At 40.8% G+C, this 17,339-nt stretch overlaps 1 protein-coding gene across 7 annotated transcripts in view; it reads left to right on the plus strand.

Moving 5' to 3' along the window:
- The window catches only part of sox6 (SRY-box transcription factor 6), a 124,164-nt gene that overhangs the window by 69,909 nt on the left and 36,916 nt on the right, over positions 1-17,339 (plus strand). For all 7 annotated transcript variants that reach the window (XM_014336517.2, XM_014336518.2, XM_014336519.2 and 4 more), the window contains 2 exons: positions 5,598-5,770; positions 7,336-7,404. In XM_014336517.2, coding sequence (XP_014192003.1) covers positions 5,598-5,770; positions 7,336-7,404 — 242 coding nt within the window. The remainder of the gene's footprint in view (positions 1-5,597; positions 5,771-7,335; positions 7,405-17,339) is intronic.

The raw sequence follows: 17,339 nt of genomic DNA on the forward strand, positions 1-17,339 counted from the left end.
CCCCCCCCAACAGGGCTTTCTACCTCTGTTTTGAATGCATATGCTAAGTTCCAATAAGCAGTGTTTAAGTGTTAATGAATGCTGAATTAATTATACTAATTATACATTAGATTATTGATTATAAATTGTAGTTATGGTTTTTTTTTTAAGCTTTAGCAATGTGAAGAGTGTTTAATGGCAGTAATGGTTATACATGTGCATACAATAAAACTTAGCAGTTCCAGTTTTACATTTTCACTTTCAGTAAAATATATTGGAAAAATCCACTTTCCATGCTCTCTGAAGGCATTAATTGTCGATATAATAATATCATCTATGCATTCTAAATAGATCTGTAGTTCAGACCTGTTGGCTCGCCCATGCTGCAATGGCACGAATAGCATGGCAGTGCAATGGCATTGGTAAATTCTAAAATAAGCATTTATGATCCCTGGTTAGATCTGCTGGCTAGATTGTATTAAAAGCCTGAGAACGCAGCAGGTTCTCTGACCTGTTATATGCTTTGTGAATATGTGTTCTGGGCTCATCTGTCTTTGCTTCCTGTTATCCCTGCTGTTTCAGTCTATCACTTGTGATCTGATAAAAAACCCAGACAAAACACTGGTATTGTTGATACACTTATCCATCAAAGACAGCAGACGGAAAGTCTTTCGAAAGATCTCATTTTGCGCAGTTCAAGGAAACAAGTAGATTCTGCTTTAATTATCAGTTGTATAGGTAAGACGGATGAATAAACGCTCTGTGAAAAGAATGAGATAACATCTAACTCCTAATTCCCTTCCAAGGATTTGTTGACAGTAAGTCATTGCCTTGATCACTGTTTCATATGCTTTAAGTGCTATGTATTAGAAAGACCTTGAAAATTGTGCATTCTTTTTATATTTTAAGGTCACGGGGGTCAGACTTATCATTATAAAGGCCATAAGAGATGAAATGAAGGCTTGGAGACAATCTTTGTTTTTATGTAATGATCTTTGCTACATGCTGCCTTACACAACATCTTGGTGCCAGGATCTGTGGTTTGCTGCACAGTCTTATAGATTCAAAGAACGTTGCATTCAGTTACTGAAAGAACACAAATAAAGTTGCTGCGTTGAAATTTTTTTTTTCTCCAGGGAGAATTTAAGGGTCACCGGCATTTCCCGCGGATTAATATGCTCAGGTCGAGCCTCTATCTTGGCTTTGATGAAGTACCTTGTCCAGTGTCATGGATAGACAGTTAAGTGCTGGAGCTTTTACATTAGCATAATTATACTGAAGAGTGAAGCTTCCTCTATCATCAAAATGTTAGCCTCTATCACTGTTCACCATGAACAGCAGAACCTCAGTAGATGAAGAGTACTTTTATTAATAACCTCTCCATATGCCAATCAGAATATTTATGTTTAAAAGATGGTGCTGAGACACTTAAATGATTCTGATGCAGTCGCATCAACATTCAAATATACTATATGCAAAAACATAGGTGGCACGTGCAAAATACTATAATACACTTATTATATTCAGACTACTGCAAGTTTTAGAGAACATTTGAGTTTTTCATTGTAAAGAAGCCGATATGTTCATCCTTATCATATAGGTAAGCTTAGTGGCTGAGGGGCATTTGCTGCCAGTGGATGACGTACTTGTAAGTCATTGCTTATGCTTGTTAATGCGGTTTTATTGGCAAGATTAACGGCTTTTATATCATAGCAGAGGCAGCAAGCCAGGTAAAACAGCTGTTGCTCATATTGTCTTGGTTGTAGGACACGGAGACACATTAACACCATATTACTGGAAACACATACAGCCTTGTAGCACTGCTGAACAAGTGCACATACTATTTAAAAGCAAAGGGATACTATAAAACTAGTTCCCGTTACTCTGGCTTTTCTGCCAGTTTTCAACCTAACACATATTTTTTTTAACAAAGGATAAAATGTTTCAGTTGTATTAAATAACACAAAAGAAAATTTGATTGGAAAAAAACATTGTTAGGTATTGGTAAAAGGACTGTGGACATCCTTTTTTTTTCTATCTTAAAAATACTAAAGCGCGCACCAATAGATGTCGTCTGCTGCTACTGAGTTAGCTCTTTGTGTTTTCCGCAGAAAGAATGGACAAAGGGTCAGATGACCACAGAGGTCACGCACGTGCATTTACTCAGAGACATGTACCTTTTATTGATTGGAGGCACGTGCAACACACATCGGTGCACGCTCGCGTCTACATTCACATGCGCTTTAGGAGAGCGCAGAGTGAGAGAGCGTCTCAGCATGCAAGGCATTCAAGCTATGTGCGGTCTGTGTGCGGATACAGCTTGGTACAATCGTACCATTTAGACAAGGCCCAATTTACTTAGGATGGGTTTGCAGCATATGGAAGCATCCACAATAGCTGTCTGATAGAGAGACAAAGAAATTCCAGTCTTCTGGTGCTAAAAAACTCAATTCAGATCTGGTCATAATGGCTCAGCTGTCTTAACCAAAGGAAGAGAAGAGAATAGGGTGCCTTGTGATTTTCCCCCTTTTTACCCTCACCCTCCTCGTTTTCTTCTTTCTTTTTTTTGTGCCTGAATCTTTTATCTGTGTTATTCACTCGGGACTCTTCAAAGTAACAAGCCTCCTTCTTTTTCCCCGGTACTGGACTTGGAACCCAAATTAGAGACTGCTTGATTAGAGCAGAGAGGAGGGAGCCAAGAGAGAGAGTGAGAGAGATGTGGGTATTGGACAAAACAAATCACACCCCTACAAAGTGCCTTTTATCCAAAGACCCCAAGGCTCAAATACCCCCGTCCTTCCCCAAGCAACCATGGCTCTGCTTGTTTTTCTCTTATGATTTATTTAGTCACCCGTTGATGTTTTCTGCCCTACTTTGTGACGTTTAAAGAAGGCAGGAATCTCAAAAGGTGCATGTGAATGGGCTGAAACTTGGACAACGCCGTCTTCTATGTGTCAGTCTAAAAATTCTGAACTTGGCAGAAGTGTCCTAAAATAACAAAACAAGAAAAGTGCCAGCACAGCTTGACCGCTTACTCCTGGGATCCTCTTCCTGCTTTGGGCTGGTATTGTCCTACTGAGGCTCACTTGTTCACCAGGAGGATGTCACAACACGTTAGGTCCAGGCCGACTGCTGGCGTTTATGTAGCGCCAAGGCATCTCTGGGCTGTCTGTCTGCCATCGGAAGCGCAATGTGAGGAGACATGTTAACAGGCAGACCCCAGCCCTACCGCTGTTAAAAGCCATGCAATATGCAGGAAACGGCCTCTTTTGTCAGCAGCCTGGTCAGACACAGACCACGACTCTCCTCTTCTGTACCACCCAATAAAAGTTTTATCTGCATTTTAAAGCTGATCCATAATTCAAAGCAGGAAGAAAGGGATTTTAACACTAACCAGCCAACAAAAAACACATGTGTCTCATTTTATGTTTGGTTTTCTTCCACTGCGCTTATCTTTAGTAGATATTTAAGCACCAAAGCTGTGTTTGTCTGCAGTACTGACAGCTAATCTGAAAATGTCTTCAGCTGTTGTAGATTTTTAGGACTGAGATCGATAATTATGACTGAAATCAGAAGAGAGAGATGGCCTAAATCGTGGTGCAAGGGAAGGTCTGGGCTTCCCACAGTTCAGCTCAACATCAAAACAATGAGCCTTCTGTTAGTATTCTTGTGGTGTCTGGGCAGGAGTGAACACCCCACACTCAGACTGGCCCATCAGGTCCTTCATTGGACACTTAGCACAAGTTCTGCTGCATATTCACGCTCACAAGACAAAACATAAACATTCTGCAGAATCTTTGTAATTTTCACAATTTTTAAACTCCTAAACTAGTGTGACATGTGTACTTAGGCAGGCTGTGAGGGCGTCATTGAGCCCAGATGTTTTACTTTTTTTTTTCCAGCTGACACTCATCTGTGACTCAATGGCCCCAAATCAAAATGATCATCTAGATGATGATTTTCCTGTTCTTCTTTTCTGTCTTGTTACCCACCGTCTCCCTTTCTTTACGGCTCTCCCTCCTTCCCACGACAGTATTGATAGTGATTTATTGTGACAATGACCGATGTATTTTGCTGCTGAGCAGCTCCTTCATGGAGACAGCCAAAGGTTAATAAAATTGGTGCTGATTGTATCAATTTTATAGATAAGCCAGTCACAACAAGTGTAGTTGGGTGAATAAGAAGTCAATTGAGGCCTTGGAAACTGCACACAGGCCCAATGAATAGCTGCTTTTAGGTGCTTTTTTTTCGTTAGGAGGATAAATGGAGAATTGCAGCTCTCTTCCATTGCAGCAGGCAGCAGAGGCAGAGCGAGGCGAACTGAGGTTCAGACAAGCCTGCCAGTAAATTGCCCTGAATGGGTTCTGGAGGTTGACAGGCCCTATTAAGACAAACAGCTTTCCTCATCGGAGAGATAAAATAAATCAGGTGTTTAGTCAAATTAAAATAGTTTGAGTGGAGAGGGCCCCTGGGAGCTCTCAGGAGAAACTCAAGACAGATGTGGTCAGAGACGAGAGGAAGACACCCAGGAAAGAATTCAGCTCCTGCTGGCTTCAGGCCAGACTTCACCGCACTGTTATCTGGACCTCTTGTGTTTTTTGCCCCCTTTCTCTCTCTTTCTCCCTCTAACTGTCTCTTTCTCTTTCTGTCAGTTTTCCTGTCAGTTTTTTGTGCATACCACCATACCAGCTGTCACACAGGAGTGCAGTGGGAGGAGAGTGAGTTACTGTCTAGCCTCTCACTGGCAATTATGTTGGCTGTGTAAGTCAATGGTAGGATCACTTAGCATTGATTAGGCGGAGAGAGAGCAGTGCAGCGGAGCCCCTATCACACACAGTGCAGACATGTAACTGCAGAGAGAGAAACGCAAGTCCGCTGCTCTGTCATTGCTTTGGTTTTTCAAATATGCATTAAAGAGAGGGAATGTGATGATGATACAAAGTGCATGTGGTTATAGTGTATGTTGAGCATGCATTTTGTTTGTGTACGTACCGCTTTGAGTCTTTTTTTCTGCAGGTTTCCACATTAAATTCAGCCAAAATCTGCAGGCGTTTCCTCCCCTAATATTTGGTGTGTATAAAAGTTCTGTTTATAGGCCAGTGCAAAGAGTGACTCTTAACACTTTCTTTATAATCACCCGTGGACGTCTGAAATAAGCTGCGATTTCAGTTTGACAGCTCCCTGCAGCTCTTTGTCTGTGTGCTCGGAACAATTCCTTCACTTTCTTGCTGTGAAAGCCGTGAACACCAGCTACAGAAAAACAGACAACTCCAGGCTGTGTGTGACCTTAACACTTTCTAGTGAATTCACTGCAGTTGGTTGCTGCCTGTGTGGTTTTCTTTGTACTAAATATTGTGTACAGCACAATAGCACATGATGATCGGTCACTGTTCTATATTTAGCATTATATAATGACCGATGGCTTCTGCTGTGTTTCCTCCAAAAGCCTACACCCTGGTTATTTAGTCATGGTCACAATAAAAACTTTTGAGTACTTTTTTTTCCAGGTATGCACCAACTTGTGGTCATGTTTTTGTTTTTGTTTTCACCACCTTGCATTTATCCTTTCCTGCTCACAGACATTGCTCTCTCTTTCTCACTCTCCTTCTTCTCAATAGGTACTCCTGAGAGCCTGGCCGAAAAGGAACACCAGCTCTCCACGATGATCACTCAGCTGATCAGCTTGCGAGAGCAGCTCCTGGCTGCTCACGATGAACAGAAGAAGCTGGCTGCCTCACAGATGGAGAAACAGAGGCAGCAAATGGAGTTAGCTCGTCAGCAGCAGGAGCAGGTAACCGCTTGCTGTTTTCTTTTCTCACACGCACCAAAACACCTAGCTAATAGCCCACACTATATATTTATTTTACCTTTTCCTAAACTAGGCTCTTTTCTTACTATTTGAAACACACAGAACATTCCCCTCCCTCCTTTTACCTTTTTTATTTAATTTCCTCTTTCACCTAATAATAAACCTCTTTAAACACAAGTCTTTGTGCTTAGCTCTCTATTTCATATTACATTTCATGCCTGAAATGCGCCAATAAAACCTTGCTACTTGGTTGGAATTTGGAATAATATTAGATTTGAAAGACGTTATAGTCTATATTGCCTGAGATATTTCGGTCATGCTCTCCCGCCCACAGTTATGCTGTGTGGTAGGAAAAATGTTATTATGACTTGTACTAACAAATGCGAGGGAATGTGTGAATTAAACGTTATATTAAATATGGAAGTCCTCTATATCTTATAAATCGACTCCTATTAGAACAAGCCTGGCATTAGATTTGCAGCACAAATCAGGCCAATGAGCCATATTGTACAAATCAGCAAATTAGCACAGGCCATGAAGTGTGTTAATGTCTGGGAAGAAATAAGGACACAAACTATCCACACGGGCGACACTTTTATTATCACCCGCCACCCTAATGGCTATGAGTCAATTATCAGCAAAGAGTTCACTCAGAGTTTTCTCAGCACACTCTCAGACCTTCCTTTGGTAAATGAAGAGATAGACCGTCCACCTTGGAGTGATGCATTTGGTCATAGTACACTAATAATACATTAACAGTATTGATTTATTTTTCAATCAATAGTGTTCATTTGCAAACTACGCTCAGCTCTGAAGGCTTTGTAGACACTGCAGAACAAACGACCAGTGATATATGTTTTATTATTTGATCTTATGTTAATGCGGGCTGATATTAATATTTACCATTAATAAAAATGGAAGAGAGACAGCGAGAGATGGTTGAGAGAGGGAGAGTAAGAGAGCCCGCTGAGATCTGGGATGTCATCAAGCCATCAAGATACAACGCAGTAATTAACTGTTGACACTCGTGAGGAAGCCAGCACAAATTAATCTTGACACATTTGCAGACGGCCGATATCTTACAGTGAACACTTTGTAATTATATTTAAAAATGAAAATTAAATGACACTTAAAACTAGGTTGTCATGCTCAATGAAGTGAGCATGTAAAAGGAGGGGGCGCTAGGGATGAGAAACACTGCGGTGTGGCTGCTCGTCACTCAGGGGCAGCGGGGACCCCTGTCACCCTTCCTGGGCTTGCCACCTCCATCATAACCACATTCGTCTGTGTCCTGTAAATCATTTATTCTCTTTCTCCGCAAATTTCAACTCTGCAGTTCATTTTATATTCATTTAGAACATTTAATGGTTTGTTATTGACTGACTGCAGCGGTTTAGATAAAAGAATACACTTTTATTCACAATAAAAATTGCTTTTTTAAGTTCCATCTTCAGTCCAGCCCTGTATCGTCCGTCTCGGCACATATTTAGTGTTAGGTTCATTTACTAATCAATCTACATTTTTTTTCCACTTCATTTACCAACCAGATTGCAAGACAACAGCAGCAGCTTCTGCAGCAACAGCACAAAATCAACCTCCTCCAGCAGCAGATCCAGGTCAGTCAAAGCATTTCTGTTGGCCCTCTACCACTCAGCAGCTTACACCTCCTACTTTTTTTCTACAATGATTACTACTCCACTTCTGCCTCTTCAGTATAATTAGAGCACCAGGGTTGTCACCATGATCCAGATGTCTGGATTTAATTGCACAGATCAATAAAATTAGGCATTAAAGTAAATATCATGGCTAACTTAAGTTTGCCACTCCTTCTTTACTTCTTATTCCTTTATCTCTGATTTTTTTTGTGTGTGTGTGTCACGCTGACATTCGTCACTTTCATCAAATGTTAATTGGCCGTTGGTAATCGGGAGGACTTTAAAATATGTAGGCGAATAATTAGCACATCTTAATGAACAAAAAAAATGGGGGGAAAAGTAACAACGGCTAATGAGTTGTGTTGATGGAGAAGTGCGTGGAGGTGGGGGACATGAAAGAGGCTGGTAAATGCCTCCGAAATGAGTAGATCCCAGAAGGGCAATATGGCACGCTTTCACACAGCACGCGACCTGCTGAAACCTACATTGTCACCATGACCTGTGCCTGCGACACGTACTTCCTTATGCCGCCTCGTGGACTTTTATGTTTTGTTCTACTTTTTCAGATGTGCATCATGCCAGATGTTATCTTGCTCACCGCGTGTGTATGTTTGTGTGTGCTCTGTGCAGTATAGTACAAAGCACAAAGGTGCAGAGGAAGACCACCCACGCAGCATGTAGCTGAATATGGTCAGGGATATGTACAGGGTAATCCAGGGTTGCTTGCTGGCAGTGGTCAAGGCTGCGAGCCTGGCTGCCTTTGTGAGGCTAACATTATCCTGCCGGGTGTGTTTGGTGTCAGGCACATCCTTCTCCATTTACCTCCTCCTTCTCTGCTTGTTCTCAAAACTCTCCGCATCAAAACTTTAAATATTCACCTGCAGCAAACTCCTGCAGAATCAACATTCAGATATTTTTTTGATAAAGAGTATCTTCTCCCCATATACTGGGACATACCACATATAATACAGCTTATTCTTATGATCCAAAGAGCAAAGAAAACATCTGTTCTCAAAGAGCAGTTAGTATAACAAACAGATTTATGGCCAGGGCATCAAAATGCCTCTTTCAATGGCTCTTTACAAGAGGAAGACTGCACTCTCAGCTTACTGTGGAGTAGCCACTAGCCTGGACCTTTCGCTTCAACAGTGGACAGTCTATTGGAAAAACAATTCCATACGACATTCCACTACAGACAAGCACATAGCATGACACTCTGTGTAGAAAACCCTCGAAAATGAAGTACCTTATACACTGCCGAGAGGCTAGTAATACTCATATGATAGAGAGCTCTTTACTTATGCACGTTGAGCATAAGGGCACAGCCCTAAAGGACCTCCCTTTTCGAGGCCCTTGCTTTCATCACAGAGTTATAGGCAAATGTTACCTGAAAATTCCCCTTGATGGATACTTTTCAGAGAGGGTGAGGTTTCAAGTGTTTATGGGAAAGTGCTTCTAAATATCCATTTCAAACACTTGAACGGAGATACAAGTAAAGCCCTTTCTTGTAGAGCCCAGTTAGCCAGTTTTCCCCTGACAAAATGAGATCTCTCCTGATTAAAAAAAAAGCCACATCCACAATTAAATAAAAGAATCTCATGGTCAGACCATCTGTTCTACTTGCCCATCAGCCTCTCCTGGCTGCACTGGGCACGCACAACTCAAAAACAAGTCGCTCCCAAGACTTTAATAAGTTTCACTGTGTGCAACATTGTTTATCCGACAGCAAGTTATTTAGAGAAGAATATGTTCTCTGTCCTTAACCTATGGCCACTCCTCTCAAGTTGGAGTATCAGCAAGAGTAGATAAAAGAGAGTCAGGGGCAAGTTAGCGCAACGGTTTCTGCCACTCTGTTTTCATTAGTGCTGCCTCTTAAAAATGCCCTGGTCATTTTAATATACAACAGCTTTGACTTAATTATTTCTGTAAACAAGCTTCCATCCTGTACTGCGCAGGCCTTTAGCAAAGTGGTAAGCAGCGCTGAGGGATTGAGTTACTCTGCTGCTAGCATGGAGAGCATTAAACTTTATTGGAGACCCTCCTGCCATCAAAGTCCTTCTGTTTTGGCTCGAAGGAAAATGAAGAGAAAGCTTCTTGCTCAGGTCTTCTACTGATGATGTGACATTTGACACCGTAAAGGGTCCACACAATAAAACCGAGGGGACCGCAACTGGAGGCTGTTTCTGTTACGCGTGTGCTGTCAAGGACTTTTTTTTTTGCATATAAATTTAAGTTGAATCAGAAGTAGGTAGTTATTAGGTTTAGTAAGCGAGGTTTGGTCCAAGGCAGCAAGCAGTTCAATCGAGTTCTTCTTTTGAATAGCCAACTCTCATTTTATCCTTTCTCATCATTCCAACAAGAGACGAAAAGAGATTTAGTCTTTGTCCCTCGGGATTACAATGTCACTTGTTTTAAGATAGCAGATGTTTTGATTGAAGCGTTAGAGGCTTATCAAAAGTTAAAGCTCAAGGCTTTGTGTGTTTTTCCCTCAGCTTCTTTGTATTTTTCAGTTCATCCTCCTCGTTGAAATCGTCTTGGCACTAATTCAATCCTAGGATTAGATTAACTCTTGAGTTGATTTAAGTTGAAAATCTGAAACCTCACCATTGCAAGGGTCATGTGACACTTAAACACACACATATATATATATATATATATATATATATATACACATATTAGCCATTTAACTCTGTTTCACTTTGTTTGTGGGAATGCATGAGAGGTAAAGACAAGGCATCATTTCAGGATATAAAATTTTAAAAAGTATGAGACATGGAGCTTTAAGGCACTCAGGTGTTGTGCCATCCATAGCCAGACCATAAGAATAACTCCATGCACCTCACTGGGTAATAAGCCCAGTTCATGTTTTCCTCAAGGATGGGTCTGTTAAGATACAATCCCTGGTATGACTCTGTATGCAAGTAAATACACATATACATCCACAAAGGTGATAGTGTACAGTACACAGGCACACAGGGACCCACGCGCTGATACACACATCAATGGAATAAATACTGGCAGAAAGGTCAGGGTGAACTTTATCTTCACAAACAGGCTGGAGAAAGCCGAGCTCCCCACATGAAACAGAGGGACACTTTTAATTCATAACATTTAATTTAATTTCCTTTTTTTAATCCATGAAAAACATCACAATATCATGACACTGTCATTTGTCATTGGCTGTGGCATTGATGTGCTAACTCTGAGGACACTGTGAGACCCAAGATCGGCAAGCTAACAGTTTCAATGTTGGCTGACAAAAGTTCTTTTTTGCCCACATTTATATCTCACTCCATGAATGATCTGTTCGTCAGCCAAGTTATTCAGTTTATCTCCCTTTGACCTATTCTTCTCTCCCGACATACGACCTAGCTATAAACTCTGACCTCGCTGAAAGTAAGCGCACATTTTTGGTCCATTTAACCTCATGTCCACAAACACGGCTTGCTGAAAATGAAAACCAGAGATTAAAAGAGAAAAGGCCAGTGTATTAGTGTCCACTGCACACTTCAAAGTCTTAGTGGCTTCCTCACATGTGTCTTTAATGGTGTCAAGAAACAGTGGGGGACACTACTAAAGGTTTCAAGATTAAAGAAGAAATTCAATAACACCAGCATTAATCCGCCAAGAATTTTATAAGGTGGACAATATAGAGATAGATTTTTGAAGATGAGACGGTGCATAACAGACTTGCAGGAAAACATGCAGTTTGATAGAAAAAGGTTCTGCATTAATTCTTCATAGAGTTCATATTTTAGCCAATGGCAGGGTTATTACTAACATATCTTTCCCAATCTTTTTGTCAGTATATCACACACTGTAAAAGTATTGTTGTCGTTATTTTACAGGAAAAGACTTCAAAATAGGTTTCAAAAGGGTTTGAAAGAGTTCAGCTTCAGTTTTTTGACCCCTTTTCTTTCTAATGCTTTCTAATTCTTTAGTCTTACCACAAAAACAGAGGTGTTTAATGTCAGTTGACATAGTGTTACAAGTGAAAAAAAAACTTTACAGTGATGTGTTTTATTCAGACGACACAGAACTCCCATATTTCTCATAGAAATCAGAAAAGTCACAGGAGGATGTCTGTACCTGTCCATCTGTACACAGTAGCTGAGGAGTCTGCACTCACATAATTTTCTCTTTCTTTTAGTTTGCACCTACAGATATCAACTCTGATAATCTAACTTTAAACAAACATCAAGCTTTATATTTAAAATAAAAAAGCAGTTTTTGTTTGTTTCGGGGGCTTTATTTCACATCTTCTGGAAATATCCATAATAGCTTAACAAATAAACTTTTCCTTAAGTGTCCGGTGCGGTTGCGGTTTGGCAGATGACTGACATCAAGCCTGACCCGCGGCTGTCATCAAGTCATTCTTTCAATTTCAAACGTTTTCAATCAAATCCAGCCTTTTCTTCTGGTTTAGCTTACTCGTAGATTTCTGCATTCTTGTTGTGATCCCCTTCCACTGTGATTCAGATGCAGCTTTTGATGGTTGGGGTCAGGGTCACGGTTCTGTTACAACACAAATCATCAAGCCAGTGCAAGGTCTTTGGCAGTATTTGGTAGCTTCCCACACATAATTGGCCTGCATTCAGTATTCCAGTCTTGACAAACCCCGCACGGATGAAGAATTAAATCTTTGTTTAGTGCTGCGCAAACAGTTATCTCACCAGATCTCGCACCAGATTTGATCAAATCATACTGGTCTCTGTAATAAATAGTCTTTTAGTACTTCTGTTTGGTCTACCTTTTTATCATAATGAAATGGAATATGCATCCGATCCTTTGCAATAATTTAATGCTGATTTCGTACCGCTACCAATTTAGAGGAACAAAAACCCAAAACTACAGTATAATGGTAAATATTTAAAATCAATCAGATGAGTTTAAATAAACACGGGGCCGTATGGTAATTGCTCGAAGATAATAGTGCTAATTTGTGTATTCTCTGATGCTTTTGTTGTCTCCCCGGCACAAATGATTTTCTCAGTGTGAGACTCTTATTAATGCACTGGCTGGGAAAAAAAGGAAGCACAAAAATAGACATTGTTAAAGAGAATGTGTAAGTCCCCCAATTAGCACAGCTAGACTGGAAGTGTTAGCATGATAATAAGAGAATAATAGAGCAGGGGAATGGTAATGTGTGTGTTTAAGTGTGGAAGTTTGCGCTGCTGTGTGCACTCGTGTCTGCATAGACTCTGTTCTTTCCCTGGTATTGAAGAGCTCTATGTTAGACTGCTAGTAGGATTATGTGGGGGTATTAACAGCCTAGTCAGACAAGCTTGGCTCTCACCCAGGGAGGCTCAGTCCAGCATGTTCATCCTCCATTTAAGGAGACTGTTAGCTGATGAAGATGTGCACATGCAAGGCTGAAGATAAAAGAAAGCGGTGACCTGACTCATTAGCCCCTGTGATTTAATATATTGACACTTGGATACAAATAATTCCATTTAGTGGACTCTATCGGCGAGGTAGGACGGATCAATTTAATTAGTTATGAAATGTGACTCCTTGTCAGGGAGCAGAAGAAATGCTGACGTTAAACAAAGTCACGTGCAATTTAAACAATAAAGCCATCACGGCCCTGTTAAAACTTAATGATGCACAAAAAGGTGCAGCAGTGGCAGTGATGGTTCGCAAATGAAGCTGAGTGGCTGTGCAGTTAGTATGTAATGCATTTGTCTGTTGCTTTAGAATTTTATACATAGCTGCCTACAGTGCTTTAGAAGGTATGGGGTTTTCCCAGTCTCCTTTTTATCAGTTTAGTGTGAGTAATAGTAAACATGCTTACTCGACTGTATCGATTTAAAAAGATAAAGAATGTGGAATTAAAGTAAAGGAAGGATGGAAGGATTGGTACTAGGTAGCTTTCAGTTGTAACTTATAATACTTGTCCTGCATCTTTGCCAATGAGGTAAAAGTATAACTACGACAGATTAGTTACTGCTCTTTTGTGAAACTGTACATTGCACAAAGGAGCCATGCATTTGAGTAATTGGCCTTTTGTTTATTAGACACCTCATCAGCTTAAGCAGCGATAATTTAAGAGGCTCCATATCAGAGGTGCTACCTGAAAGGCTGTCACGTGCGAACTCACACCTGAGGGTCTACTTAAAATTAGTCACCTGAGGGATTTCCAAAGCAGCCGTGGGACGGGTTCATTTATAACACAAACGTCTCACTCTATAGGCTCTCTCTCAAAAGTGACAAGAATAATTTACACAACAGAGAAGATTGTCTGGCATACAGGTATGTGAATTTGCCTTTAAAATGAATCAGGGTGTTAAATAATCCAGATAGCTGAACATCTACACACACACTTACACACACAGATGATGAAAGGAGCGCTTTTACGTTAGGTCCGAATATCACAATAAAGCACCTGTTCGGAGCACCAGAAATCTTCCCTGGATCGTGGAAAAGCAGCTACACTTAACAACCATTGTACCCCAGCCCCCGAGAGGAAAAATATCAGTTAAGGGAGAACACATCCTCCAGTGTGATGCAGACTTAGTTTCCTCTCGCCCACCGCACCGACTGTGTTTTCTCTGCTAATGTTGTGCAAACTGTTTTGTCTTTGCGCTGGCTTTGCGTGGCCGTCATCCTCAGCAGTGGGCACTCTCACAGGGAGAAGGAGCTGCATTAATAGACTCTACTGTGTACAGGCAGCCGGCAGGAAGAAAGGGGCACGTGTTTTCCTAGGGCAGGGGTGGCAAAGCAAAGCATTCAGCCCATGGCTAATTCAAAAAAGGAGCTTTTTGTTTTTGGGGTGGAGGAGAGTCCAAGCATTCCCCAACCAAACACAATGAATGAGCTATTTTGTCCATATATATATATTTTTTGAACATACATTTTTATTTTTGTTTGTTTTTGTAGAATTGGATTAACAAATTATGAATTTATTTTCTTAAATTATATCACTAGCTCTTTTTTCATTTTATCAAACAGTTTGTTTTAGACGCGTCACTGTACATAAGCTCTCTTGTTTTATCTTTTACAAAATTTAACGCTTTGTACTTCTCCATTATAATTTGAGGACGTTTGAAAGTGTCAGCGCGCTCGTGTGTCTAATAACGTTGCCCCTTCTGACAGGCCTCCTTTCTTCTGAACAACAGAATGGGCTCTGTTGTGTTCTGTGGCCCCAGCAGCTGGGAGGTAACAGGGAAGACAGAGCCTCAGTCTATGAAAGGAGGACAGGACAGAGGGGGAAACCCAGTCGTAGTGGGGACAATTCTATCACGCAAATTAGATGTGTTTCGAACTCAGACAAGAAACTATTTCTCATCAACTATATACCTCCAAAAGAGGTGTTTCCCTTTTATTTTAAATACATTTTAAAGAATTTTAGTGCCTCATGGTGAAATTCCCCACTTCCCCTGCAGTGTGCCCATGAAGCCAGCTGATATCCACTGGTCTTCAGACCCCAACTGAGGTAGTTAATTTGCTCCCTTTTCGGCACAGTGTACAGCTGTCAGTGTGCTGTCAGGTGATTTCTAATCACCTCTTTTTGGAGGAGGTAATCCACTAAATTAATGCGCCATGTTTAAAAAAATTTAAACACAGATAATGTATCAAAACAGAGAGATATAGCACAAACACTTTACACATAACCACTTAATTAAAAACCAGAATAAAATACCTTGAGGTTAGACCTTGACATCTAAATTCTATAACATCTTTTTTATTCATGCATGGCATATGTAATGGCATGATAATATGTGCTTTCTTTATCCTGTTTTTGTCTTCCTATTTTACCACTTTGCATCACACTTGGACTTTTATTTCCTTTTCAAAACATTTAATACTAAAGCTACACTGAATCTGAGTAGAGTGCACTGTGCAGAAACCCTGTAAATGCCAGGCACTGTATTTAAGCAAACAGTAGCCTGCAGTTTTATCCAGGATTCCAAGGATGTCAAGAGGAGCCATGATGAGGAGGAGGGCTAGAGTGGAGGGATTTGGGGTGGGATGTGTTAGGTGGGTCAGAGGGATGGACTACCCTGCTTTCAGCTCCCGTCGACTTAATATAGACATATTGGAATGGCACTTTTCCAAGAAGGCTTGTTGTACTTTGTAAGGAATTAGTGGAACCATTGCTTATTCCCTCTGGATGGCCTGACCTCACTCTGGATTTTTACTTAGTGTAACACACGCAGAAATGAAGGATGTGTGTCGTCACACTCGAGCTTAAGCGAACAGTGCACACTTCATAGCCGGTGCTGTGCGTAAACAGCTCACAGTAAATAATGCAGCTTTTTTTTATACTATGTCTGATTTTTGTAGAAAGGGGTGCTGTAAATGGTTTCAGAAGCAGGAAGGAAGTGAGGAGTCAAAGACAGACTCTTGAACAGGACAAAGGCCCTTTGTCGCTGACATGAAGCTCTCCAGGGTTTCCAGCGTTAATCTGGCCAAGCATGAATAATGTGGTAAAATGAAGACCTTCATTCAAAAGCAAAAGTCTGGAGCTCAAAGTCTTGTTCAAATCTATTGATCTATTTGTCTGATTATCGTTAGTTACAGACAAATCCAAACATCATCAGATCTGTGTTTGATTAATGTGCATGTCTCCCACGTAATGTAACTATTCAGTGTGCAGCAGAAAGTGACCAGCAGTAATCGAGTAACATCTGATTGTATTCAGCAGAAGTGCTTCCACTGAGTGATTTTCCTCCTGGCTGTGCTGCGGTACACTGTACACCCAGCAGGCTCTGTTCATACGCAGTGGCGGGTGTTAAACACATCCTGCTGTCTAGTGTCAGTTTACCGCGTGTGCTGCTGTTGGGATGTAGCCAGCTTACTCCCGATCACGTTCCCCTTAAATGAATCACAAAAGGTGATTCTACTAGCGAGCGTTTGGTGTGGAACTCAGTGGGGAGAAAGGTGGAAACAAAGTGTGAACTATCAGTTCTTACACCAACAGCTTACGTCTATCCTCCTTGGGTGAAATTACAGAACCTCTCCAAGAGAAAATGTGAAAACGAAGATTAGTGAGGGCTGACAACTACTAAAGTGATGAAGTAATTTTTATTTAAATGAGGTGACAGTGAAATGTGAACTCTCTTCAGGAAGATTACTGGTGACTGTGATCTTTTCACAGTGTGTGAGGTGTTTATTATAGTCTAAACTTTACAGAATTAAAAATCAAAGTCTTCAGATTTTTTCACCGACCTGTGGTTTTATTGTTGTCAGTCACTTTTTTATAAAAGTACTTCTTGCAAGTCTCCTCATGACAAAAGTGTGCAGATTATATCGAAAACAAGGATCTGTATATGGCACAAGTGTTAAAAAGAGTGAAATGGTAATTAATCAGAATGGAATATTGAGGATCTCATAGGTCCTTTCAAGCTAATAACCGTGAGCTTTGGTGCTAGCGAGGTAGATGTTTGCCTTTTTTGCCCCTTTTGTATTTGAATCTTGGTAATACTGAATGATTCTGGCAGTAAAAACAAAAAAATTCTTACAGTTTCTTCAACATGGACCATTGTTGTCTACAGTGATTAGCAAACCTGAGCGTCAGTCAGTGCATGAAAGTGTAAGAGGGTTCAGACGGGATGCCAGCAGAGGTCTTGAGGCCTCACCGGTGCTTTGTGGAGGCTATAACAGACAGTGAGGAGCATGGGTGTTGACAGGGTCCCAAGTGAGTGCTGTAATGCGCTGTTCATCTCCATTTGCAGTGCGGTTTTTGGAGCCGCTTGCATGAGTGCTGTGGGTGGATGCTTTCTGGTGTACTAAAAAACACCACTGTTCACTGTTCTCCGTTTACCATCACCTTTGCCTAATGTAGCTCTGTGAAATGTGAAGCTTGTTTCTAATCACACTGCTTTTTTATTTTTTAAATTAAAAGTGCATCTTTCATTTAAAATATGTGAAGTCTAATCTGTATTTCTGATGCT

The sequence above is a fragment of the Haplochromis burtoni genome, unplaced genomic scaffold, assembly GCF_018398535.1.
Source record: "Haplochromis burtoni strain Fernald_Lab_line unplaced genomic scaffold, NCSU_Asbu1 Contig_59, whole genome shotgun sequence".
Lineage (NCBI taxonomy): Eukaryota > Metazoa > Chordata > Actinopteri > Cichliformes > Cichlidae > Haplochromis > Haplochromis burtoni.